This window comes from Eulemur rufifrons, chromosome 27, assembly GCF_041146395.1.
Source record: "Eulemur rufifrons isolate Redbay chromosome 27, OSU_ERuf_1, whole genome shotgun sequence".
Lineage (NCBI taxonomy): Eukaryota > Metazoa > Chordata > Mammalia > Primates > Lemuridae > Eulemur > Eulemur rufifrons.
The window spans coordinates 15,197,450-15,225,021 of NC_091009.1; the positions used below are offsets into that span (position 1 = coordinate 15,197,450).

A 27,572-nucleotide genomic window follows, 5' to 3' on the forward strand; every position below is an offset into this window, starting at 1 on the left:
CGCTACATGTTTGATTGCTTTTTAAGTGTGTTCTTTTTCTGCAAACTTTTAATTCACTGGTAGAATTCAAATCAATAAAAGTATTGGTTCTGTGCCTATATAAAGGCTTCTGTGCAGCGTGTGGACAATAAAATAAATTAGTCACATTCACAGTTAGAATCTGTGAACATTTCCTTGCCAACTTTGCAAGGCTTAGAAGGGGCCTTCAATGTCACTGATGATAGCGTCAATGACATTTTTGAGCACCAATTCCGTGTGACAGACATTAAGTTAGGCACTTTATAGGCATTCACTCATGCTATCTAGTAGTGAATCAAAAGGTCGCAGCACAATAACAGATTCCTTTCTAGATAATAGGGAGCTCTCAGAGGTTTAGGCAGGCAATGACAAGACCAGACCCGCAGTTTGGAAAGACAAGTCTAGAATCATCTGCAGGATGGCTTAGAGAGGGCAAGACCAGCACGTACCCTCCTCCCGTGCTGTGACGGCCTGGCTTAGAGGAGTCTGGGTGGGAAGGAAGGACAGAAGCACTGTGAGAGCCACAGCGGATGTAGAATGAACAGATTTGGGTGAATCTTGGGTTACAGGTGATGAGGGAGAGGGGATCACATGGATGACACCCAGGTCCCCAGCGTGCACACCTAGCTGGACCGTGATGCTATTGACCAAACCAGAGAGGGCAAAAGCAGGAAGAGCATCTCAGGCAGAATCTTCGAGAGAAGAAAATGAGTTTAGTTTTGGATATAGGAATTTGAGTTTCTAGGGGCATACAAAGGTAGAAACGTTAATCTGAAGCTCAAGGAAGAGGCTGGGGATGAAGATCTAGAGGGGCCCTCAGCACCCAGGCAGAATAGGAAGCCACGGGAAGCACGTGATCACCCGGGAGACGACAGAGAGAGGAGCGGAAAGAAGACAGAGCTGGAGCCCCATCGACTATTTGACTACAGGTGGGCGGTCCGAGAGGAAGAAGTCTCAGAACAGAGTCTAACCAAGCAGCCAGCAGAGGAAGCCCAGGGAGGAGAGGACTGCGGAGGGTTAGGGAGGAGGTCAGCGGGAAGGCTTTCAGAGCCTAAGGCAAAAGAACGTTTAGACAAGATGAGCAGAAGAGAGTTTACTGGGGTTGGTGTTGCGAGCAGGTGGCCCACTGCGCCATACATGGTCAGCAGACTGAGCGAAGAAGGAAAATTCCTTTTTGAATTATGCTCTGATAAGTAACATTAAAGTAGAAGAGGTCTCTCTGTGATGAAACTTGGGTTTGTTTTTTTTAAACATAAATGGGTGTCAATTTGGGGACCCAGAAATACATTTTTTTTTCCATTCAAATTAATGATAATTACACTTTCAACTTCAGAAAACCCCTCCTGCAGTGGCTTCTCAGAAATGAATTATTCTTATATGGTGGAAAAGACTGAAATTTACTTTTGGGTTTGGCCCAAAAAGCCAGAAGAGGTTATTCTCCAGAATGCTCTTCTCGGAGGTAGTAACCACCATCCCGTGAAGAATAAGTATTCTGTGTTCAAAAGAGGGAGAAATGGTACATACTAAATCTTTCAGAGATTTATAACAATACATTCAGTAGACACGAAGCTTAACTTTTTAACGCCAATGTCTCCAAACATTACTTGATACTGTTAGGGCAATATCTATTGTTATACTGAGGAGCATAGTGTTCCATTGGACACAATCTAGAAAATACTGCTCTAGAGGAATCTAAGGGAAGTGGAAAGAGCCCAGGCTTTGAAGTCCAACAGATCTCCACTCAAACACCAGCTCTGGCACTTATTAGCTGTCTGTCCCTGGGCAAGTTGCATACTTATCACTTCTTTCACACGAGGATAACAACATATGCATTGCAAGGCAGTTATAAGACTTTGAGCTAATATACACAAAGTGCCTAATTCAGTGTCTCACGTACAGTAGGTGCTCAAACAATGTGTTTATACTACATTAATATACCATACTGGTATACAGTCATACATCGCATGACATTTTGGTCAACGAAGGACCGCATATGTGACAGTGGAATAACATTTTAATGGAACTAAACAATCCCTATCACCTAGTGACGCCATAGCCATCATAACATCATAGCACAGTTGCTTTACGTTTGGATAACTTTACTGTAGCCTAAGTGTACAGTGTTTATAAAGTCCACAATAGTGTACAGTAACCTCCTAGGCCTTCACACTCACTCACCACTCACTCAAGACTCACCCAGAGCAGCTTCCAGTCCTGCAAGCTCCATTCATGGTGAGTACCCTATACAGGTGTATGTTTTTAATCTTTCGTACTGTGTGTTTGCTCTGCCTTTTCTATGTTTAGATGTGTTTACACAAATACTTACTCTTGTGTTATTATCACCTACAGCATTCAGTGCAGTAACACGCTGTACAGGTTTGTAGCCTAGGAGCAATAAGCCACACCATATGGCCTAAGCCTGGAGTAGGCTCTACCATCTTGCTTTGTCCAAGCACACTCTATCATGTTTCCGCAACCATGACATCGCCTAATGACACATTGCCCACAATGTATCCCTGCCTTTAAGCAACACATGGCTATGTGACCACTGAGGCTTTCTTCAAGCCCTGCAAAGTTGCATAGAGGAGGCCACAGGCTCTAACTGTGAATATGACTAATTTATTTCATGCTCCAAAACTTCTCAAGTAATAACAATGGGTTTTGAAAGTGTCTCACTAAGATAAAAACTCCTGCCCCCATTCCCACGTTATGAACTACACTTAGGGATTGTGAACAATGGGGTTTAAAGAATAGATGAAGGCCGGGCGCGGTGGCTCACGCCTGTAATCCTAGCACTCTGGGAGGCCGAGGTGGGCGGATCGTTTGAGCTCAGGAGTTCGAGACCAGCCTGAGCAAGAGCGAGATCCCATCTCTACTAAAAATAGAAAGAAATTATATGGACAGCTAAAAATATATATAGAAAAAATTAGCCGGGCATGGTGGTGCATGCCTGTAGTCCCAGCTACTCGGGAGGCTGAGACAGGAGGATCGCTTGAGCTCAGGAGTTTGAGGTTGCTGTGAGCTAGGCTGACGCCACGGCACTCACTCTAGCCTGGGCAACAGAGTGAGACTCTGTCTCAAAAAAAAAAAAAAGAATAGATGAAGAATTGCGTCCTATTTCAAGTTAGTGTCCCAATAATCACTTTCAGGGCTTATATAGCTATAGTCTACGTGCATTTGAGGACTCAAGAAAGTATTAAACAATGATTGACATTAATATTTAAACCAACAGAGTTTGCTTCCTTCAGAGAACTCTTTTAAAAATATATACACTTGCATGTAAAGACATGTTTTAAATAATAACTCAAATGTTATAGTCTGAAGAATACACTATCAGCATCATAGATATGTAAAAAATAATAAAATTAAGAGAATAAGTCCAGTATCACTGATGTCCACACAGACCTCAAGAATTTAGGTGTCATGGAGGAAAAAAACATGCACACACACAGTGAATTTCAAAGTATCCGCAAAAGGTTATCAGGGCTTAGACATGTGGTTATAAGAGGTGAAGATAACTCAGCCCTGCTGCTGAGCTCACAGAGTCATCACCTAAAAATAAGCCTACTTGCTATATTTATGGGAAATTGATAAGTCTAAGATCTGTGACCACTTTGGGATTTATTAATGCTGTTGGCCTCTTTTGCCATATTTGGAATGATGGCATTTTTTTTGCAAGGCATGTTCTTCTGCATTTGAAATTGAATGGGGAACAAATTCCCTTATCAAGTTATTATTTGAAAGTGAAAAACATCCTCTGGCTAATTGGGAGCCTGATGGCATGTAGGAAATTAAACTTGTGCCACTGGTTTAGTGATCTATGCAGCCGACGGGTAGCTGGGGACAGTAGGTGGTGGGAACAGCCTCTGCCACTAATGCGTCACTCAGCCTGGGCAGGCTGGACCCTGAAGCTTCAGTTTCTTCATCTCTATAACAAGGGATGCAGGATGTGTTAGCACATACAGGTTGCCAGGCCATTATGAGAACTGAGGAGGGCATCGTCCAGGACAATGTTTTGGAAAAGTGGAAAGCATTAGTCCGATTTTAGGAAATAATATCCGCGAGTTTTTTCATGGACACCTAATTGTCTGCCTGTGGGCACAGAAGGACACCATTCTGATTTCTTTGTTCTTTCCTACGGAGGAAATAAGAGAGAACTGTTCTTGGTCAGAAGACCTGGATTACAACTTAAGTTCTTGCAACCACTTGCTGGGAGACTTAGGCCATTCATTAACTTTTCTAAATCCCAGTTTCCCCACAGTTAAAAAGTGCCAACTCAGGAATGTTCCTATAATAATAAAAAAAAATGTTAATAGTTTTAGACCAAATATACGGCCTGTACAAGGCTTCTTTCTAAGCTGAAACGTATTTCAAAAAAATGGCCAGTGTTCCAGAAGATTGAGACCCTAATCTCTGTTTTAATAAGAAAAACAACTGCATCAACTAACAATTTACTAAATTGTCTACCATGTGCTTAACAAACATCATTTTATCTTTGCATTTTATCTGTGATGTAAATATCATGAACCTCCTTTCACACATGAGGGCACTGGAGCAGGGAGAGGCTAAGGAACCTGCCCAGAGTGACACCGTGGTGGTGGCAGTGCCAAGATTTGAACCCAGGCTGTCTGGCTCCATAACCCACCACTGTATTCTATATATACCATCTTTGATGTCAGCAAACCTGGGCTCGAACGCTTGCTCTGTTCCTTTCCTTAGCTCTACAACTTTGGACAAATTTCTTCCCCTCCCCCTCTAAGTCTCTGTCACCTCTTTTATAAAATGGAAAAAGTAATAGCTCCCTCTTCATAAGGTTATTTGTGAAGATGAATTAATTACTGGATGAGACACACCTAGAAAAGAGTCCGTGCACGGTACATGTTAGCTATCACACAAGATAGAAATCGCTATTGTGCTCCACCACTTCCTGCCAGGCTGTTCACACTGAGTCTGGGAAATCTATTCCCCGAATAAAAAGAAAGAGCCAGGCTCACTATTGCTGGGTGAGCAGAAGCAGTAGAAACAGAAGAGAGAGCATGGTGAATCCTTCATTGTGATCTCTCCTTGCTAGGTAACAGGCTCCTTGTCTACTGGGAGACTAACAACCTTGTCTTCAGGCCACACTTTCCAGCTGAGCCAGTTAAACTTCTAATTTCTTTCTCACTGATCACTGTGCTGGGATGACCCAATTCCAGTGACTCACAATAAAGCTGCGTGACCTGAGGGCACAGGAGTTCTTCAGAGAGGTTAAAGGCCCATTAAAATGGAATACTTTTTCTTTGAATTTTTCTTTTCTTTTTTTTTTTTTTTTGGAGACAGAGTCTCGCTTTGTTGCCCGGGCTAGAGTGAGTGCCGTGGCGTCAGTCTAGCTCACAGCAACCTCAAACTCCTGGGCTTAAGCGATCCTACTGCCTCAGCCTCCCGAGTAGCTGGGACTACAGGCATGCGCCACCATGCCCGGCTAATTTTTTTTGTATATATATATTTTAGTTGTCCATATAATTTCTTTCTATTTTTAGTAGAGACGGGGTCTCGCTCAGGCTGGTCTCGAACTCCTGACCTCTCGAGATCCACCCGCCTCGGCCTCCCAGAGTGCTAGGATTACAGGCGTGAGCCACCGCGCCCGGCCTGAATTTTTCTTTATGAAGTTCTTTGATTCATAGGGGAAACTGCTAAATCCGAAAGATTCTGGATGCTGATTCTACACCACAAAGCTAAGCAAATCTGACTCAAACTACTTCACAACAGCAACTTAGTGGTCCCTTTCGGAGTGACCACTGGCATAGGGGTCTACATCTCCGTGGGATCACCCCAGTTTTCTGTAAGGCTCCCAACCCACTCTACCAGCAACTCATAGCTACACCAAAATCTGCCCATGTTTAGATTCTTTCATCTGCTGCTAGGAATTGGTTCCATAGACCTACACTGAGTCATTGCCATGCAATAAGGCTGCACCCTTTAAGTGGATTAATATTTATCATAGGATGCTATTAAACACTTCTAGCAAAGAGAAATAGATAATGCCAAAAAGATAATAGACAAATAAGTCAGAAAAAAAACAAACTCAATTTATTTACAGAACCACCTCTCCCTCTTTTTATTTACTAACTTGTCTTTACTGTCTGCCCACAGTGACTACAGCACAGCGTATCTGTGTGCACAGCAAAGACCTGTGGTTCTATGGATATAGCACTGGGTGGGACACTTGCAAAAAGCCAACTAGTTCTCCTAGGAACCAGATACCCCGTTAGGTGCTTCCTATTTGTTATTTTATTTTGTCTCGTTGACAACCCTAGGAAAGACGCTAATCCTCCTATTTACTTATCTGTCTCTTTTATTAGTACCATTTCATATTGTAGCACCTAGCATAGTGTGAGAAACAGATCTTTCTAATCCCTTATTTTCTGAGAGGTTGGTCAAAGGGATGGTTATGGATAGGAAGAACTATCGCTGGAAAAGCGCAAGCTTCCTTTGTCCCTGGGTCAAAGACTGTCATCTACCTGGAAAAGCTAATAATGGGACTCTTGGTACTAGAATTCAAGCCAACATGCCCTAAAGAACCCAGCTGGTTCCACCAACCCCAGCTTAAGAGAAACATGTTCGCTTTCAGATTGAAATTGCCAAGAAGACCAGTGCCTGGTAGATTCCCAATTATTCCTGAAGTTGAACATCTCCCTCTCGGCCTGCTCGCTTCCTCACCTGCTCTTTCTCCCGCCCTCCTTCCTCCTCTTGTCCCCTCCCGCTCCCCAGCCCCCTCTCCCTCTCCCTTTCCCCTTGTCTCAGCTACCTTTGGAGTTGCAGTTACAGGGCAAACAGCGATCTCGTTCTCTGTGCCGGTAAAACCCTTCCTTGCACCTCTCGCAGTGAATGCCGGCAGTGTTGTCATCGCAGTCCAGGCAGCGGAGTCCCTTGCCCGTCTGTCTGTGAAGCTCCTGATCGAAGATGCATTTCCTGGACTTCCCATTGCAATCACAGGCTAGGGAGGAAGGGGAAAAACATCGTAAGAAAAAAACAACTCAGGGGCAATTCTCTCTGGCGTCTTTTGTTATTATTAATAAAGATTATGCACGAGGTGCTCCATGTCCCTTCAAACTACTCAATGGATAAGGTCAGGCAGTGCAACCGCGGAGGTGCGGGTGTGGCGGCTCGTGCTCCACCTAAAAGAAGCAGCCATTACATAGTGCTGGCGGGGTGCTCCCTGGGAGAACACGGGTTCAATGTTGCCAGACTTCCCAATTCCTCAAAAGAAACCAAAAATCTTAAATTACGTTTTTATGTGAAAAAAATTCCTGACTTAAATATCTGCAAGGAGTTCATTTTAAAACACTGAGCAAGTCTACAGGCTGGAGAAGACCTGAGGACCACCAGCTGTGGCCTCCGCACAGACGTTACAGTCAACATCCACACCTGTCCCTCCAGTGACGGTCAAGGTAAGGAGGTGACCGCTACCTGCACAGGGATCTCCTCCCCCCTCACTGTGCCTCAAATGTCCCTCCCAAAGCCAGGCGCCAAGAGAACCGTACTCCCATGAAGAATGACTTTTCCCAAGTGTCTAGGAATTTCATCCTGAGGATGTTCCAAAGAGACTCGTGTAGTGACTAACATCTCCATGTGGGACCTAAACAGCCAATGAGACAACACGTGGAAATACTTAGCATAGTGCCTGGCACACTGGAGACACTCAAAAAAATATTTCAGGCCGGGCTCGGTGGCTCACGCCTGTACTCCTAGCACTCTGGGAGGCCGAGGTGGGCAGATTGTTTGAGCTCAGGAGTTCGAGACCAGCCTGAGCAAGAGCAAGACCCCATCTCTACTAAACATAGAAAGAAATTATATGGACAACTAAAAATATTTATAGAAAAAATTAGCTGGGCATGGTGGCGCATGCCTATAGTCCCAGCTACTCGGGAGGCTGAGGCAGGAGGATCACTTGAGCCCAGCAGTTTGAGGTTGCTGTGAGCTAGGCTGACGCCACAGCACTCTAGCCCGGGCAACAGAGTGAGACTCTGTCTCAAAAAAAGCAAAAAAAGGTTTCAATCATGGTTTAGATGCGAAAAATCATGGACGTTGGGGTTAAAAGAATTGGACCAAATACCAGTTCTGCTATTTCCTGGGCAAGTCATTTCAATGTTCTGAATCGTGTTTCTTCTTCTATAAATGCAGACCTCATCATCAGCCTCCCGGGATTGTAAGAGCATCCCCCCCCCCCCCGCCCCCTCCAGAGGAGAATGTCAAGGCCTTTGCACATGCTACTTCTCCCTCGCTCACAGGAGACAGCTATTTCCTCAGAAGAGAAAAAGGCAGCTTGGAAAGGTTAGGTAGCTTCACCCAGGGGAGACCTGGGATTTGAACTTCTGTCTGATGCCAAAACCTGCTTTCCTCCTGCTGCAAGCACTGTCTCCACTGGCCAGGCAGCCACACTGACAGCCTGTTTCTAGCGCCCTGACTAAGCCAGAGTACCGACAGTAACGTCAACACATGTGCCGACACATGCTGGGCAGCTGTCCTCTGCGTGCCCTGTGTGTGTCAGGCTCTGAAGAAACAAAAGCGACAGAGTAAATCTAACGAACTTGCTAACTGCCTGCCTTACGGTAATTTCTACTAATAAAACACTCTCTTGCTACTTTGGGTGCCACTGAACCTAGGGGAACTCCACTGATATCTATCCAAAGCCCACTCTGTTTCTGGGACTTTACATTCATCTGCTCAGTTAATTTTCACAGTAACATTTTTAACATGGGTTTTATTATCCGCATCTAACAAATGGAAAAACCAATACTCAGAGAGGCTAGGTACCTTACCTAAAGTCACACAGCTAAGTGGCAAAGATATGTAATTTGCTCCCAGGTCTGTCTGACTCCAAAGGCTTCATCTTTCCATGTTATTCTACTTCTCAAGCATTGAGTTTACCGTTGCCTATAGGCATTCTTCTTATAAATCCCTAATACAGGGTCATTCAGCCTCTTCTTGAATCCTTCCTAATATGTGAAATTGCCCTGTCCCTCCTTAAACAACACTGGTTGTTACAACCAGTAACTTTTTTTTTTATGGTGTTTTAAATCTACCTCCATCACTATAATTTTCATCATGCATTTTTGTACTTCCCTGGAAAACAATACACACTCAACACACACACGCACACACACCCTTACTCTCTTTTCATTCTTTCGTTTATTCAACAGACATAAACTTCAGATGTTGTTTCACAGGGCCCTGCATCGGCCAAGCATTTGAGTATCTGAAGATGACTACGGCATCTTCCTCCTTAGTCTCCTGTTCAAGTTAAACTGGAGACCTGTCACCTCCAGGTCCTTCAGCCATTTCCCATGTCATAATTTCTGAGTTCTTCTTGACTGCCCTCTTAGGAACAAATTCTAATTTTCAATGTCCTTCTTAAAATGGCCACTATTCAAGTGTAGTTTGAGTAGCTCAGGCTACAACAGGACTCGATGTTTTTATTCCACGATGAAGACTAACATTTCATTAAACTTACGGTGTATGAAATTTGCACTCGATGCAAACACCCAGGGCTTCTGACAGAACTAGTGCCAAGCTGAGTCTTTCCCAACTAATTGCTTGTGAAACTGATTTTGTGGATCTCCAACAGATGTGCCACACAGCTGTCATGTGCTGTGAAACTCCTACCGAGTACATGGTTATGCAAGTACAAGGGCCAAATTCACCAGCCAACGATCTTTGCGAGGCTCCCCAACTAGATAGCCCAGGGAGCCGATGTCCTCCCTCCCTGCATGCCTTTTGGAAGCAATCTCAAAATAACCACAAACTTTTCATTGTGCCTTTCTTGTTCGGAACCTACTTTTTGCTGGTAATAATTAACTTCGTAAGGACAGCTCATGATGATATATTTATTCAGAGCAATCTTTTTTTTTTTAAAGAAACAGGATCTTGGCCGGGCGCGGTGGCTCACGCCTGTAATCCTAGCACTCTGGGAGGCCGAGGTGGGCGGATCGTTTGAGCTCAGGAGTTCGAGACCAGCCTGAGCAAGAGCGAGACCCCACCTCTACTAAAAATAGAAAGAAATTATATGGACAGCTAAAAATATATATAGAAAAAATTAGCCGGGCATGGTGGCGCATGCCTGTAGTCCCAGCTACTCGGGAGGCTGAGACAGGAGGATCGCTTGAGCTCAGGAGTTTGAGGTTGCTATGAGCTAGGCTGACGCCACGGCACTCACTCTAGCCTGGGCAACAGAGTGAGACTCTGTCTCAAAAAAAAAAAAAAAAAAAAAAAGAAACAGGATCTTGCTCTGTTGCCCAGGCTGGCTGGAGTGCAGGAGAGCAACCATACCTCACTGAAGCCTTGAACCCCTGGGCTCAAATGATTTTCCCACCTCAGCCTCCCACTCTTTAAGAGAGGGGGCCTTGCTGTGTTGCCAAGGCTGATCTTGCACTCCCAGCCTCCAGCGATTCTCCCACCTTGGCCTCCCAAAGTGCTGAGATTACAGGCATGAACCACCATGCCCAGCCCAGAGCAATCTTTTTAAAATAGACAAACTTGTTATAATCTTTATGTGCCACTCCCCTCTTCTTCTGTCCTTTCTCCTTTAAAGCTCAATAGTATTGAAAAAAAAAAAAAAAAGGATGTCCTTCCTTTAAATTCACAGCCTTCGATGGACTTGCATTACAGTTCCAGCGAGGGAGGTCCTTAGCCAGCATTTCCCACTCTAGAGCTTGCTCAGCAGGTTCCAAGCCTGTTGCCAAAGTACCCCCTTCTCTCTTAAATGGGTTTCCCTTAAAGCCAAGAGCTATGCCCGGTAGAGTGGGGGAATGTATGGGCCTCCTGTCTGGGGAGCGCATCGGCCTTGTGTGTCTGCATTACATGAGAACTCCATGAAGACACTCTCTCTAGCCTTCCTGCAGGATCTTAAGTTACCAAGCTGTACTGAGCTCACACACTTAGCTGCACTGCGTTTAGTTCAATACTGAGTCTTCCACACATTCACACCAAGGGAATGAGGGAAGAGCTTGTTCTAGGCTTATTTTGCATGAAATGATTCTTTTTGTCATTGATGTATTTGAAACATGGTCTCTTTCAAATTATCTCCCAAGGCGGGGCGCGGTGGCTCACGCCTGTAATCCTAGCACTCTGGGAGGCCGAGGCAGGAGGATCACTCGAGGTCAGGAGTTCTAGACCAGCCTGAGCAAGAGCGAGACCCCATCTCTACTAAAAAATAGAAAGAAATGATCTAAATAGCTAAAAATATATATAAAAAAAAATTAGCCAGGCATGGTGGCACATGCCTGTAGTTCCAGCTATTCGGGAGGCTGAGGCAGGAGGATTGCTTGAGCCCAGGCGTCTGAGGTTGCTGTGAGCGAGGCTGACTCCACGGCACTCTAGCCCGGGCAACAGAGTGAGACTCTGTCTCAAAACAACAACAACAAAGAAAAGGAATCCTCTTTCTTCCCAAGGTACCTCATTGATGGATTTTGTTTTACTGATGCTTACTCCTTTTTCCCCTTCCTCCTTCTGTCCCTGGTCCATGAGACATATATTTATTTCATTCATTTAATAAACAACATCACTTGCATCTAACAGGGAGGCTGTTCCAGGTGCTTGGACACGCCGACTTCACGAGCCAGCAAAATTTCAAATACGAGGCCTGCTAATGTTTTCTTTTGTCAATGAAGATCTCAAATATATATTTATTTAGTATCTATTTGGCTGTGTCTTATCACCTTATCCACGTTTTCTTATTTCACCATGAACAGGCATGGGTCCAGGACCTGGCGTTAAGACATCACTGCATCAGAAAATACAGAAAACAAATCAGACTGGAACCCTGACCAGACCTGAAGCACTTCTAGGGTCTAGGGAACAAGACAGGCAGGTGTTTCTCCGTCTTTCACTGAACGTGGTTTCACTGGTGCTAGGTCCCATTCGTCACTCTTCTTTCACTAGTCATTTGCACCAAACCAGGGGCACCTCTTCATCGTCACCTCTCTGTCCCCTCACTCCAAATCCCCCAGGGCCTCGGCTCTGCCAGCCGGGGTTCTCTCCACAGCCAAGGGAATGAGATTCAGCAAGTTCACCTCCAGTCCTACATAAACGCATCTGAAACGGAGTCATTTTACTCCAATTTTCACCCATTTCTTTTTAAGTCTAGGAAAGCGTGGGTGGTAATTGTGTCTGACTACGCTGTACGCATCTTCTTTGGCACTTAAGCATTTATTATAATAATAACTATAATAGCACACCGTCGCTGACCCTCAAGGTGCTTCTTAGGAAGGCCACCAGGCAGCCAGACACAGGCTGGCCCGCCCGCCACCACCCACACTCACGGGAGACAGATCAAAGGAGCTGGAAGCCTCTTTGAACAATGGGGCGGGCTGTGGAGTCCCTTGGGTTCACTTCACAACACTCCCACCCCTCAGTAAAACGCAGAACTCCAACAGGTCAGGACAGGAAGCGAAGGGGCAAAGGCTGTTTCCAAGCTTAGTCTTAGGAGAATGAAAGGAAACGGAAAATATTTCCTGGGGCTGTACTCGGGGCAAGGCCTGGGAATGATCACCATCAGTGGTGGCAGTTCATCACGACCTCATTTTAAATTTCCCATAAGAAATCTTGCCCTTTCGAGGCAAGCAATTACCAGAAATTATAATGGCTTGGCATAAATGTGATCACTTGTGTATAAGCAGATCCTCTTTCTATTGTTCTAAACTTACAAACATGCTCTTGTGTTTCACCAAGGTGATCTGACTTCCATCTTTGTCCAATTTGTGGAATCATAGTGCTTTTTAGTGCTTTAACGGTAATAACAAAATTAGAAATCCAAACTCCTTTCAAAACTCTGCAGATCTGGCCCCTGCAAACCTCTCAAATCCTTCTCCCTTGTTCACTGGCACCAACACACAGATTCTTGCCGTTCTTGGATGCGCCAAGCTCTTTCCCACCTCTGGCCTAAAGGAATGGCTACTTCCTAGCTATTTCCTTTTTCTGGGGCACTCTCTCTGCTTCTGCCCTCCCTAGATCCATTTTCCACAGAAACGTAGATCAGATTGTGACTTCCCCGCTGTGCCCTTCAACAGCCTCTCCCTCCTCTGAATGCCCCAAGCACTTCATCCTCACCTCCCACATAGCACCTCCCACTTTCTCTGCTGTGTCATCATTTGTGTGCATAATTTATTTCCTCTATAGCATTTCTCACTTCTGGATGCCCACAATACCTAATATGGTGCTTGGAACTGTGATTGTTGGATGGATGGGATGGATGGATGGAAGGATGGATGGATGAATGGAAGGAAGAAGGAAGGGAGGGAGGGAGAAAAGGAGGGAGAAATACAGATAGTCTGACTCTAAGAAAAGCCAAACAAAAACCAGAACATACAGAAATCTTCCAGAAGTCCAGGGGCCCACTTTCAAATTTTCCCCACACAATACACAGTTTTCTTTGTCTACATATATGGCATTCAGTATAAAAAAGCTAATGTTTCAACAACAACCAAAAATCCCTAGTGAGATGGGAACAGAAAGCATTGTGAGAGGAACGTGCTCTTTTCAATTAGAAGGAGTGTGTGGACTTTCTTTAGGGTTGCTGCTCACACCAGATGAACTATTTCCGCTCCAGGCCTGTCTGCCCATCTGCGTTCTACGAGCCTGGGGCTGCGATGGCTCCCTGCCCACATCTCCAAGGGCAGCAGGCCCAGGGCTGTGTGGGAGGAGGGGCAGAGACAAGGCAGGCTGGAGAGCATGAGATCAGTTTGCAGTGAGCAGGCAGCCTTGACAGGTAGGCTACTTGGCTGGTGTGTGGGACGATGTCAGGAGCTAGGAATCTGGGCGTCGTGTTTGAACCTGACAGTGTGTGCTGGTTGCTATTACGTAGAGCTTTGCTGCTCTTGCTAACATTTCAGCTGCTTAGTGCACTAAAACTGATTCAGTTAGACAGCAGCAAGTTTATATTAATATAATGTTACCTGTAATCTCTTGTGAATGAGTCCAAGTACAAACTGTTTAAAGATGACACTCAATTCTCTTCCTTATTTGGAGGAAAGGTGTGTGCCCTATGCTTCCTTTCCTGCATTTGTGTCCCTCATTCCCTTTCTGAGACATCAAATCTTTTTCCTTCCCCTTCCTTTTTTTTTTTTTTTTTTGTGAGACAGAGTCTCACTCTGTTGCCTGGGCTAGAGTACCATGGCGTCAGCCTGGCTCACAGCAACCCCAAACTGCTCCTCCTGCCTCAGCCTCCTGAGTAGCTGGGACTACAGTGTGCCACCATGCCTGGCTAATTTTTCTATTTTTAGTAGAGATGAGGTCTCGCTCTTGCTCAGGCTGGTCTTGAACTCCTGAGCTCAAGCGATCCTCCCACCTTGGCCTCCCAGAGTGTTAGGATTACAGGCGTGAGCCACCGTGCCCGGCCCCTCCTTCCTTTGGGAAACTCTCTTCCCTTAGATACTATGAAGCCACATTGCCAGGTGCCCTCCTGACTTCTGACCTTCCCCGCTCAAGCCTTTGCTGGCTCCTTCCGTAGCCCAGTGCTAACGCTGGCGTTCCTCCAGATGCAGGCCTAAGCCTCCACAGCTCCTCAGTCTGTAAGTCCCCCCTTGGGCGATCTCGTCCAAGGCAAGGGTTTCAGTAGCCATGAGAGGTGTTGACATCCCAAGACAGTTTCCTGGCCCAGACTCCATTCTTGACTGCAGGCCCTCATGGCCAGCCATCCACTTCCCATCTCCAGCTGGTTATCTCAAAAGCTCTTTACACAAAACATGTTTAAAACCAAACTTGGGATGATCATGCCTTCAAACCAGAAAGCTGGAAGCCATCCTGACAGGTTCTTCATCTTTCTCACCTGCCTATTTTCCATTCAACACTGAATTTTATTGCTGTAATCCACTAAATATCTCAAATCCATCCAAGGCTGTCTCCACTGTGGCCATTCTAGACCAAACCCTGATGATCTCTTGCATGCCATTAACTTCCTACTGAATTCCCTGCCATTTCTCTTGCCTCCCTCTGTTCGGCAGACAGAAAATCTTTTCAAAATACGAATTTTATCAATACCTATATGCTTAAAATTCTCTGCCACCTTTCCTTTCTTTTTAGGTTAAACACCAGAATGCCTTAACACTGCCTACAAGGCCTACTGCAGTTTCATCCTATCTATTTTTACAGACTAATTTCACGTAACACTTCCCACTGGGGCATCTCCATTTCTCTCCCATTCATTTCACTTATACTTCAATGCATGTCTTCACTTCCTCTGCGTCTTAAAATTCTTGCTCTACAAAGGAAAATCATCATGGTGGGGGGAAGTGAGCTGGGGCTACCAATCTCAACCTGCCCACCTTTTGTCTGTTCAAAGAAGTTACACAAAAAATTAAATCTTAATTTACCTTATTGGATACCATTCCCTCCTTCTGAGTCAAAGGGCTGGTTTCATATAAACTGACAACCCTTTTGCGCTCAAAGATGGCAACTATCATCTCTGTGAAATCAGCTATAATGAGGCCCTTCAATAAGACGTATGAATGTAAATAGCTAGACTGAAAATGGTGAATAAAATTTGAGTATACTCACTTTGAAAAAACCTGGCAAACGTTGTTCCCAGTACAAAAGCTATTACTGAGAGTGTCCTTTATGTAGCAATCTATCCTAATGTATTTTTTAAATTATTTTCACCAAAGCTAAATAAATAAATAAAATTACTTTTACAAATATTCAAACTGTATACTACTTACAAAGTCTAAAGCAAGATACATCTGTCATCTATCAGTTTGGTATCAAAGGCATTGGAAGCTATGATCCGATCTGAAAAATCAAAGTCTTCACATCCGAGCTACCCAAGATGAAAAGATGAATGTTTTCATTATATTATACTTAACATCTGATGATGAAAATGCTTATATGTATTTTTCTAGTTTTAAAACATCCTCATGGAATTTTTTTTCCTTCCAAGGTTTCATACATGTCTCAGCTTAGGTGAATTCTTTGTGACAAAATCTGAACATTTCATCATTTACAGTGGCCTTGAACTTCATGGTTTCACGTGTGAATATCTGCTTCCAGTTTCATCTTTTTAAGGAATGGCACAATATATTTCCTAACTAGAACAAGAGAACTGAAATGATACTTCTCTCACTAAGAGTCTTTTAACTGAATTTAGTTTTCTCTCTCATGTTTTTCACAGCCACATTTTAAGCCAAGACAGCCAAGACTCACTGGTGCTGATCCATTTGCTTCCCAGGACATTTAATTGTCTAAGCAGCGTGAGTAATGCCGCGGCATGGAGTGCCAGGAAGAGAGGAACAATAGAGCTCCGTCCTCTAACCACACGGGCAGTTTTAAATGGTAAAATACAGGTAAATCTTTTCAGCTCTAAATAGTCCAAAGTCATCAAGAGTCAACGAAACTCAGAGCACCACAATGTCCTTTTGAATGACTATGGCTTAAGAGGAGACACCTGTTTTCACTAAGAGTTCATAGTACAGCGTATCACAACCTGGGCTCGGGAACACGCATGTGGCCTGCAGGTGACTCAGCCTGGTGAGGACTGCACCAGGAGACCACACCTGGAGACGCCTTTCCCTAACACTCCACTGCAACACTGGGGCCCGGGCAGACAGTGGGGAGAGGGAAAGAAAGTCCCAGTGAACAGGAAAATTGGGGACACCAATTTTTGTCTGACTAGCAAAGGAGCTGAGGAGCCGACGGCTCAGTCTGAGTGAATTCAAAAGTGAAAGGGAAGAGGAGGTTAAAACACAGGAGATACAGCGGGTACTTTGAAAGGCTTTACTACCAGACAGCCCGTGTCAGCGGTACTACAAGACTTAGTAAGTGTTCACGGTAGGATCCTCTAGGAAGGCACTCAGCCACCCACGTGTAAGTCCCCACCCTTCTGATCACAGATACAGAGGTTTTGACATTTCTGTGAGGTCATCTGTAAAGAAAAATATTCCAGTACAGAAAGGATATTTGACTGTTATTCAAAGAGCACAGTATTTTTTGAACACGTCCTATATGGTCTTGAAAAAGGTGTCATCTACCCCTTTAAAAAGTAACTGAAATAAAGGAAATTAGAGAGTCCAAGGCAGCTAGAGGTAACACCTGAAGCCAAGAGGACTAAAAGGAGAGAAATCGCGCATGAGGAGTCTGAATAAAGAAAAGTTAAAAAGGAACTTCTGGTTTGTACTGAAATGCTCCTTTGGAGATCACTGGAATATGAGTTTTTTTTAAATCATTTAAATTTGTGTTTTGTTGGCTCCTTAAAAGAAAGCAACCTATTAAATCTTCCTCTTTAAATATATGATTGCTTTTATGAATGATATACTTTTGTACAAGGAGATAAGCCATGGACTTTTTGCCATCACTACATCCCTTCACAAATATACAAGCATTTACGGATGTGTGTGGGCTTACTATGTACCATTATATAGTTTGCAGTTTTGACAAAAGAAAGATGCTATTATAATTCATGTGCATTTGCAACTCTGCGAAAATATGTATAGAGTGCAAATTTATAGTATCTTCCTTAAAGATTATTTTCAGAAAAAAAAAACTATCTGAAAAGGATAAATTAAAACTGTATTGGCCAGGTGCAGTGGCTCACACCTGTAATCCCAGTACTTTGGGAGGCCAAGGTGGGAGGATTGCTTGAGGCCAGGAGTGTGAGACCAGACTGGGCAACATAGTAAGACCCCATCTCCAAAAAATTTAAAAATTAGCTAAGCATGGCAGTGCGTGCCTGTAGTCTCAGCTACTCGGAAGGCTGAGGTGGGAGGATTGCTTGAGTTCGGGAATTTGAGGCTGCAGTGAGCTATGATCACACCATTGCACTCCAGCATGGGCAACAGAGCAAGACTCTGTCTCAAAAAACAAAACAAAACAAAACAAAACAAAACAAAAAACTGTATTGCCTGAAGTCAGAAAAATGAATTAAATGGGCTCTTAAGAGTCAAACCATCTTTATATATCCATAAAGAGAAGTAACCAATATTCCAAGAAGAGACTGGATCATGCAGACTCCACCACGGAGTGGAACGACGTGCCATGCATCAAATGCTGCTTCTCCACTACGACTTCCCATGCCAGGTTGGCTGGGGCCTCGTCCCCGGTCCCCACAGATCTCAACATGGGAAGAGCCCTCCCATCACGGTGGGACTACCTGGATAAGGCAGGAGTGGCAGCTTCAGATTCCTGACAGACCCGCTGCTATCCCAAGTGCTAGTGTATTTGAAATGAGAAATGATCTCTAAACACTAGGAATCCTAACAAGAGCAAAATGGGTAGTGATTTGAAAGAGCGGTAAGGATGTGTAAAGCTTATGTGGTCCATGTTCTGGCCATGAAACTGACCCATTCCTGAAAGACTCCAAGCCCTGTATCAATAGTCCCTAGCAGGGTGAGAAAAAATAACCTCTGGACACAACTATGTATGTATAGACATAAAATGTCATTGAAGATCAATGACTGGTAAAACAGAAAGTTTTATCACCGTCTTATCAACTACCCTATTTTTTTAAACTAAGCCACTTGGTCAAGTCTAAACTGTGTGATAATATGACAACAGAGTAGAACAAAGGAAAGAGAAAATTTGATGATTTGACTGTTTTCCTGTCAGTATCTCACATACTAGAGCTGCGCTTGGTTTCAACCTGTTGTTCTCTGACATTTTTAAAGGAAAGGTTACTATATTGATTCATACACACAAATAGAAACTTCTGAACAGATAGGAGACAGATGTCTCAACTAGAGATACAAGGGACGTTCTTACAATAGATCAAGATTCCACCAAGCCTAAAAATTAATTCAGATGAAAATTCATAACAGTGAGAAATAAGCCAAGGAGTTATCTTGGAAAAAGAGCATTAAACCAGCAAATGGAATCTGACTCTGTTACTAACTGCACAGCTCTGAACAAGGCAATCACTCTTCATGCCTCAATTTTCCTACCTATAAAAGGATTACACATGCCGGAGTTCAGCTCTGCCATGACCAACTGCGAGAATTTAGGCTGTTAATCTACCTCCCTGGGTGTCATTTTCCTCATCTATAAAAGGAGAGGCCCTTGTGGAGAACCCCTAAGGTCCACTCTCATGTTAGTTCTATGATAATGAAATGAGAGAAAAAGCTGGTGAAACATTTGAAACTTTTTACATGACATGTCCCACATGAGTGCAGCTAAACATTTGGATAATTGTCCAATTTTAAAGTTAGTTGTGGGAAATGATTTGGGTGCATTATTATTTTTTTCTAATGTGGAGACTCATATTCTCACAATAAATAAAAATAAAATCTGGAAAAGACACAGTTGGAATTCTGTAAATGGTCTGCAAGCCCTGAAGAAGTCCTGGATACCTACACCTTTGACCAGTTGATCTCCACCTCTCCTCTGGTACAACAGAAATGAAAGACTCGAGACCTTATGTTGATCAGGGTTGGAGGAAGCAACCATTCTTTTCTATTTCCATAACAGTGACATAAAGAAGCACATGTTTGTTGGAGAAGCATATATTACAGACATACAGTCACCCACAGACATAGAAAAGACTTAGCCTTTGGCTTTGGATATGATTCAAACATTACATCATCCATCTGGGGATTATATTAGAACAGAGCTCTGTAATGATTCAGTAATCTACTAAGTTTAATTTGTGACTACATTAGAGTATTCCAGAATCTATGGAGCTCTTATTTCCTTTTAATTTTTTTTTTTTTTTTTAAGAGAGAGGGTCTTGCTCTGTCACCAAGGCTGGAGTGCAGTGGTGCTATCATAGCTCACAGCAACCTCAAACTCCTGGGCTCAAGCAATCCTCCTGCCTCAGCCTCCCGAGTAGCTGGGACTACAGGCATGCATCGCCATGCCCAGCTTGGAGCTCCTATTTCTACACTGGTCTGTAATAGATGATTCAAGTCCTATCCTTACAAACTTCTTCAAGAAAAAGCAGTGTCAATATGGTTTAGCCATTAAGAACTTAAATGGGAAAAATATGCCCAAGGTTGCCTCAATACCTTAATTTTATACTCTTACTTCCCCATAAACCCTGATCACAAATTGACAATCTTTCTCAGCTTTTTGGACTAGTGGGGCTAAAATCAGTGGCTGCCCCCAGTTCAGGACACCCAGAATTTGAGCCCACATAGGAATGTCCAGCTCATACACCAACCCGATTCTATATTCTTGTTTACTATACATGCTTGGATATGAGGTGGAGGTTTTTATTTTTTCAAAATTATTCCTCAGTAAAAAAAAAAAAGGATCATATTGAAGTCCTTTCAAAATCTTGAATATTATAGGGTACGTTCTCAATTGTCTTATTTTAAAAATAAAATATTGTTTAGGGAAGATATATTAAGCTGAAATGGTCTCAATCGGATACTTATCATTAAGAAAGAGGCCAAGTTACCTAACACAATTCTCATAATGGTGCATTTCTTACAACTGTGAGCGCTGAAAGTTGTCATAAATAAGCCTTTGAGGATGATTATGCTGTGTACACTTAGGATAATTTTTATATCTTTTAAATGTTTTGAAAATGATGTACTTTCCAATGACAACATCCAAAATAGATTCAAATAGGACTGTGTCTCAAGCCATCTAGTGAAGAAGAAACTATATTAAAGTGGCTTTAGGAATGACAAGTGAGTGAGTGCTGAAAATGAATGGAAAGAGTGTGAATATAATTACCTTATGAAATGTGAATGCACAAATCAATACTTCTAAGTTAGTATATTATTTTATAAATTATATGACTTTAAAGGTATCTGTATAACTAATTTACTAGATTAAAATAAAGAGACATTTGACTGCTACATCTGTATTGCTAAATGTTTTCATAACGAAGTTGGACGTGGGAGAAGACCTTCCCATTGGGAAGTATGAGACCATCTTACCTGGGGTCATCTCCTATTTGGGCCTGTTTTAGAGAGCAACAGATGTGCTGAATCTGTGTGTGATGAGATCTGGCACGGAGCAGAAATGATGAAATCTAATCCTAAAATTCCAACCTGCTTTGGGTTCCTTGTCAAGTATTCCACTTGTTTCCTTGGGTAAAGCTTGGGGCTCATTTCAACCTGAGCTGAAGGGCTCCTAATCACCTTTCTTGGGCTGATGAAAGGAGAGCAAAAAGGAGCCCCTTCAAAAACTTCACCACTGAAAAGTCAAGGCAATGTACTAACATTCAGTAACGACAGGGCAGTTACTTGCAACCGTAACAATGATACTGAACACATACTGAGTGCTTACCAGGCATGGATTTACTACCTGCAGTTTAGAGATGCAGAAACTGAGGAACAGCTGAAGTAGCTTGCCCAAATCCTACAGTGTAAATGTCCCACAGCGGTAAGTGATGGGGCGAGGATTTGAACCCAGGCCGTCTTACTCCACAACCTGCACTTGCATACATGATGTTATACCACTGCAATGATTTAAATAACAGAATCCAGGAGAGAGCGTAAACATTTCCAGGGATCCTTTCTGCTATCCACAGCACCTCTCTTCCAAGATTAGGGCATAGGAAAAACCAAATTAGTGATCTGTAATAATCTTGGATTCAGAATTCACCATTCTAGAAGAACAATTGCTTCAAAACTCACCTGCTGGCTGAATCCAGCAGTGTCGTTGTAGCCCTCATTCTTTGTGAATATACATTTGGGTATCCAAATACCAGTTATTACTCCCACGTTGTTGCAACTCTTCCTTTGGCTAACAAACACTCCCTTTTCTCCATCTCCTCTACCTCCCACCCCGTGCTCCATCCTTCATTGCTCCTCCATCTCTTTTTCAAATGTAGACATTTCTACCTCTATATCCTAGGCAACCTCATCTGTGGCCAAAGCTTTGCTTTCTACCTATGGGCTCCCAAGTTTATATTAGAAATTTCTCTTCTAAACATCAAAATCATAGTTCCAGCTGTTCACTGGGACCATGGGACATGTCCGCTTGCATCTCAAACTCAACATGTCCCCGCAGGAACTCACTCCCTCCTCTCCACCCACTGCCCAACCTTGTCCCCAAACCTGATCCTCCTTTTATATCCTCACTTCCTTAAATGGCATCACTGTCTAACCAATTAAACAAACTTGAACCCTTGGATCCATCCTGGACTCTTCCTTACCTCTCAGAATTTTCCTCTACTCCTTAACAGCCCACACTCATTGGATCAGCAAATTCTTTAGATTTCTACCTTCTAAATGTCTCTGTAATCTGTTTCCTCCCCCAAGATGAAAGCCTCCATCATCTCACATTTGGATTACTACAGGGATCATTTAATTGACTCTCCTAGCTCCACTCCGTCCTCCAAGCCCTTGAGCACGACATTTCTAACACATGAATCCAAGCACATTCACTCCTGCTTACAGACCATCCAGAGCTCATTTTTGCCTATGGGGCACAGCCTGTCACATAAGGCCCTTCACAACCAGATTGGTGGCTACATTTCTAGTCTCTTTCCTATCTCCTTCTCACTCCTTCTCTGGCCATGTCTCCCCCTGTGAACTAAGACCCAGACCACTGGAGCTGCCTGCCAAGTTATCTCACACCAAGCTGTGAGCTGCCGAGGGGGAGCCTTTGGCTTTCTTACTGATCTTTGGACATCTGAGTTCACTGTACCTGTATGTTGCCTCCAGACTTTTTAAAGAAATTGGGTTCCTTGGCCGGGCGCGGTGGCTCATGCCTGTAATCCTAGCACTCTGGGAGGCCGAGGCAGGCGGATTGTTTAAACTCAGGAGTTCGAGACCAGCCTGAGCAAGAGCGAGACCTCATCTCTACTAAAAATAGAAAGAAATTATATGGACATCTGAAAATATATATAGAAAAATTAGCCAGGCATGGTGGCGCATGCCTGTAGTCCCAGCTACTCGGGAGGCTGAGGCAGGAGGATTGCTTGAGCCCAGGAGTTTGAGGTTGCTGTGAGCTAGGCTGACACCATGGCACTCTAGCCCGGGCAACAAAGTGAGACTCTGTCTCAAAAAAAAAAAAAAAAAAAAGAAAAAAAAAGAAATGGGGTTCCAGGCATTTTAAGGTACTTTACAATAATCTTTCATCCTCTCAACAACTCCGTAAGGTTGCACAATACTATTACCTCCATTTAACGGACGAAGAAGCACACTCCAGGTTAGGAGTAACTAAAAAGGTCACTAAAAAGGAACTAGTAAGTGAATGAGCTAAAATTTAAAGCCAGGTCAGGCTGACCCTAAAGCCTGTGCGTTAGCTGAGACCAACCCGGAAAGTCTTGCTGCTATTACCTATTACCATAATTTCATCAGCAAGGGGATGACGGGAAGCCACATCCCTGCTTTCGGCTCTCCTATGTGCAGCTCACAGGACCCTCGGACCTGGTCACTTTCTCAGACGAGGCAGGTACCATACTTTCAGTCCATCCCAGCTTGATGGAAAAGCATGCACACTTTACCCTAACGCTAAACTTTTCACATTCCCATTGGACCCCAAAACGAACCCCTTTGAGGAGGGAACATAAAACTTTAAGCAGTCTGTCTCCAAGGAAGGGGAAAAACTAGAAGTAAGCATGAACACGGCTTCCGATTTCATGGTCTAGACACAGAAGCTGGTCTGTCCTCTTAAGTCTGATTTTATTAAACAGTTGATAGCAGCTTACCTATTTATTTTGTGTTACCTAAGTGTGCTGAGAAACACATACACATTCAACTATAGCCAAGGAGAAAATTGCTTCAGTAATTACTTATCAAGTAAAAAATATGTATCTTGTTCCCTTATGACTTTTATAATGTGGTCAAAAAAACTCCAGTCTAAGAACCCCTGGATCAAGTGCTGGTTCTGTCTCTGCCAATAGCTGCCTGTATGGTCTGGAACAAAGACATTTCCATTTTCTCACTTTTTAAATCAAGGGATTCTAAGTAGTTGTTCTATAAGCAGTCTCTTTTATTCCTAATATTCAGAGACTAGTCTTACTTTTAAGGTGTTTTGTATTAGGCTAAAACTACTTATCCTAACCCTAAGGGAACCTACCCTATAGGACCATTTTCACACTTTTTTTTACTTTTTTTTTTACTTGTATATATTTAAGGTATACAACGTGATGTTTTGATATACCATGCATAGTGAAATCATTACTATAGTCAAGCAAATTAACATATCCATTATTTCACATAGTTATCCCTTTTTTTGGTGGCAATCATACTTGGTTTTTAAAATGGTAGTCAGAGATGATGGGTTGAAAGTTAATTCCAAGACTATTTTAGGAAAAAGGACTATAGCAATGCATTCAAACACATGCTCAAATATTATTCATGCCATTCAAATCCAGGCCAAACTACACAACAATACTCGGAATGTCTAATATACTTCCGTGCGCACGCGAGCACTGTCTCACACTCAGCCATGCACATGTGTGAAAATGGCTCTTGGCCTTGATCTATTGAAATGATTGTTAAAATACCATTAGGTGCGGATGCCATAAAAACATAAAAACTCAGGGTAATTATACAGGCAAGTATCGATAGAACTAAGCGACAAGAAAAACACCCGTTATGTGTTGTCATAGCTGACACATGCACAGTAAACAGTTGCTAGGTTCTCAGAAAGTTGTGTTGACATGAACTTAAGTTCCCACACATGACAGCCACTGGGTGCCCTAGATAAGATCAAACGATACATCACACAGGTGCCCAATAAATACCTGTTGAATGAAAATTAAACGAAAATACTATGAAAAGCAATGTTATGCAAAAGTTAAGAGGTTTGCTAATACTCTTAAGGCTCACTTTCCATCCCAAAGATTAAAACATGAATTATTGAAGGATTATTGAAGAGGTTCCTTTTCAATCTTTGCGGCGTTCCCAGTCATGGAAAACACTCCCAGCCAAATCTCTTAATAAAAACACGCTGGGAAAAGAATGTATATACCCACATATTCCTGATTAAACAGGAACTCAAGAAGGAACATGTTTAAAGTAAGGGAAACTTGGTTTGGCACAACCCATTGGCTTCGCATGATAAAAACCAGACAGCTTTCTATGCTATTAGTCTCATTTCAAACCGATCTCTGGAGAAGCCCTGGACAGGGGAGGGGAAGGGAGCCCTAAAGAGGTTCTGGACCAAGTGGGCGTCCTCGGAGCTGTGTTCGGGCATCAGGGTCTGCAGAGACGGCAAGCCCGCAGCCCGGGGCCGCGACGTGCGCGGGGCAGGCCGACTCACCTTCCGTCCCGGCGGTGGCCCGCGCGGCCGGCAGGAGCAGCGCGAGGCACAGGCAGCAGCCGAGCCAGGGCGCAGGCATGGCGGGGCGGGCCGAGCTCGGCAGGTCGTGCCCGGCGCCCGGCGGCCCGGAGTTCTCCCTCTGCGCTCCGCTGTGCCTGCCTTTTCCTTGATCAGGTGGTTTTATCGACTCTTCTACCTGACTCAGTCCTGACAGGAAGAGAGCCCGCGTTTCAGGGTGTGACTCACCTGTGAATAAGGAGGACCCAGCCCTCCGGGGGCAGACAAACACGCGGCGCACACCGGGCTGCAGAGCGCGCCCCGGCCGCGCGCTCCCCCCGCGCCGCCAGGAGGACGCACACCTGGCCGGGCCAAGGGCGTGGCGCCGAGGCTGCGGCCGGGATCCTTCTCCTGGAATGTGCCACATCCCTCCCATCTCGCCTTCTCTCCCAGGGTGGTCTGCAGCAGAATCCGCAGAGGCAGCTGCTAGCAGCCCGCCCCGTCCTCAACCTGCGACCCCCAGCCTCAAGGACCCTAACTCAGAAACAAGCCCTCATCAGCTCTGGTCTAAAAGACATCAAGGAAGATGAGCCAGTCCGAGAGTCACGACAGGGTCCTCTCCACCTTCTGACTTAGGGTCAGCCCCTCTCTCAAATACAGCAAGCAACCTCATTCTTTCCCTCACAATTACCAGGCTGGACCAAGGGTTCCTCTCCTGGGTTCCCATAACTTCCCGATCTCCTGGACTAGCAATTTATTAAGTTGCTTGTTGACGGTCCAGCCTCCCTATGAAGACCCGGTGTCACTTTGTATTCCCAACAACTAGGGCAGTTTCTAGCTTGCAGCTGGTGGTCAGTAAATATTTGGTTGAATTGAATAAGAAAGAGGATCCAGAATCCGTGCTTTTTGTATCTTGGAGCCTACTTCTCACGCCATTCTCTATGGGCCCACTGGAAAATGCTCATTGACACCAACTGTATCATCCGCTGTGCTAGGGGAAGTGAGTAATATCTAGAAAACTGCAGATCTTGGTATAACCTATATTGTCCCTACCCCTAAGGAGGCTGGTGGCAATAATGCAGAGAGGTGGCTGTCAAGGAGAAGACTTTGTTTCCTGCTAAGAGATTTAAAAATTACCGGAGGTTTAGACGTACACAATCTGCCCAAACAACCACTCCTTCTTCCCATTATCAAGACCCACAAAGGTCCCCAACAAAGAGCTGTTTGACTAAATGAATGAATGTTCTCTAGATTATTCTATGGATGATAGCAACATAAGATAATTAACAAACAATGTAAGACGTACATAATGTCACAGGATGTAAGAACTTTATGCGTGTCATGGAGACCAGTGTGGGCTGACTGGGATGGCCAGGGATGGCTGTGTACAGAGCCAGGAGTGTGAACCCGGTGTTAGGAAGAACTGGAATCGGAATGCAGTGCCCAGGAACCGCAGGGGCAGGACAGGTCGCTGCAACCTCCTCTAAAATATCCAGCAAAAACAATGAGGAAGAGAAAGGAAACTCCCACTTCCTCATGCCAGGCTTGATCCTCTTCTACTCTGCCCAGGGTTCAAACGGCATAAATACTCTTCTCCCTCAAAACTCAGAGTACCCAGCCACTGCTAACCTCTCAGTTCACAGAGACCTGGTTTTTAAATTTAGAATTTTCTCTCCCAGTAGTTGGTGTCTTGTGGACGCCGAGATCCCGTCCCTGAGTCCCATCCGTGTGTGCAATTCACCATAGTCCTGCAGGAAAAGGAACAGTGCCCTACAAAATAAAGTCTTGGAGGTAAACGTCATTTGAGTACAGATAGCTATAGTTTATTATATCTCAAAAGTTGGAACAGATATTTTCATTTTCTATCACTTTTGGGCAGTGATAATATTATAATAATAGTGAGCACATATGTAATACTATTTGTCGATCACTGTTGTAAAGCCCTTATACGTATTAAGCTTTTAATCTTCAAGACAACCCTATGAATTAGGCATACTATTAATTTCCCCATTCTACAGATGAGAAAATTCAGGCTTGCAAAGGTCAAGTAACATGCTCAAAGTTACACTGCTAGTAAGTGGCTGCAGAGAGGACCCTTGACATAAGTAACTCTACCTTAGAGAAAGACTCCATCTTGCATTTTAAAACGCATCATGTCAAGGGACCAGATGTTTACCTAATCAGTAGGGACTACACCCAACCAGACAAGGGTGTAACCAGACACTCCCTTTACTATCAGTCCCAACCAGAGGCCTAAAGACAATAAGAAGAGCAGGATTTCAGCAGTTTAACAATGTCATCTCACTGGAGACCATCCTGCTGTCACTTGTGATCAGCACCCAGCATTTGCCCCTCGAAGACTTTGTCCAAACCAAGGACTTTTCCTTGCAAGACGTTGATGACTGTCTGGATCAGCCCAGGACACTCCTTGT

At 44.0% G+C, this 27,572-nt stretch overlaps 1 protein-coding gene across 1 annotated transcript in view; it reads right to left on the reverse strand.

The window, feature by feature from the left end:
- LAMC2 (laminin subunit gamma 2) overlaps window positions 1-25,296 on the reverse strand; it is a 55,041-nt gene extending 29,745 nt beyond the window's left edge. Inside the window, exons 1-2 of the mRNA XM_069459334.1 lie at window positions 25,144-25,296; window positions 6,806-6,994 (exon numbers count right to left, since the gene is read on the reverse strand). Of these exons, the coding sequence (XP_069315435.1) occupies window positions 6,806-6,994; window positions 25,144-25,222 (268 nt within the window). The 5' untranslated portion in view covers window positions 25,223-25,296. The remainder of the gene's footprint in view (window positions 1-6,805; window positions 6,995-25,143) is intronic.
- Window positions 25,297-27,572: the final 2,276 nt, after the last annotated feature.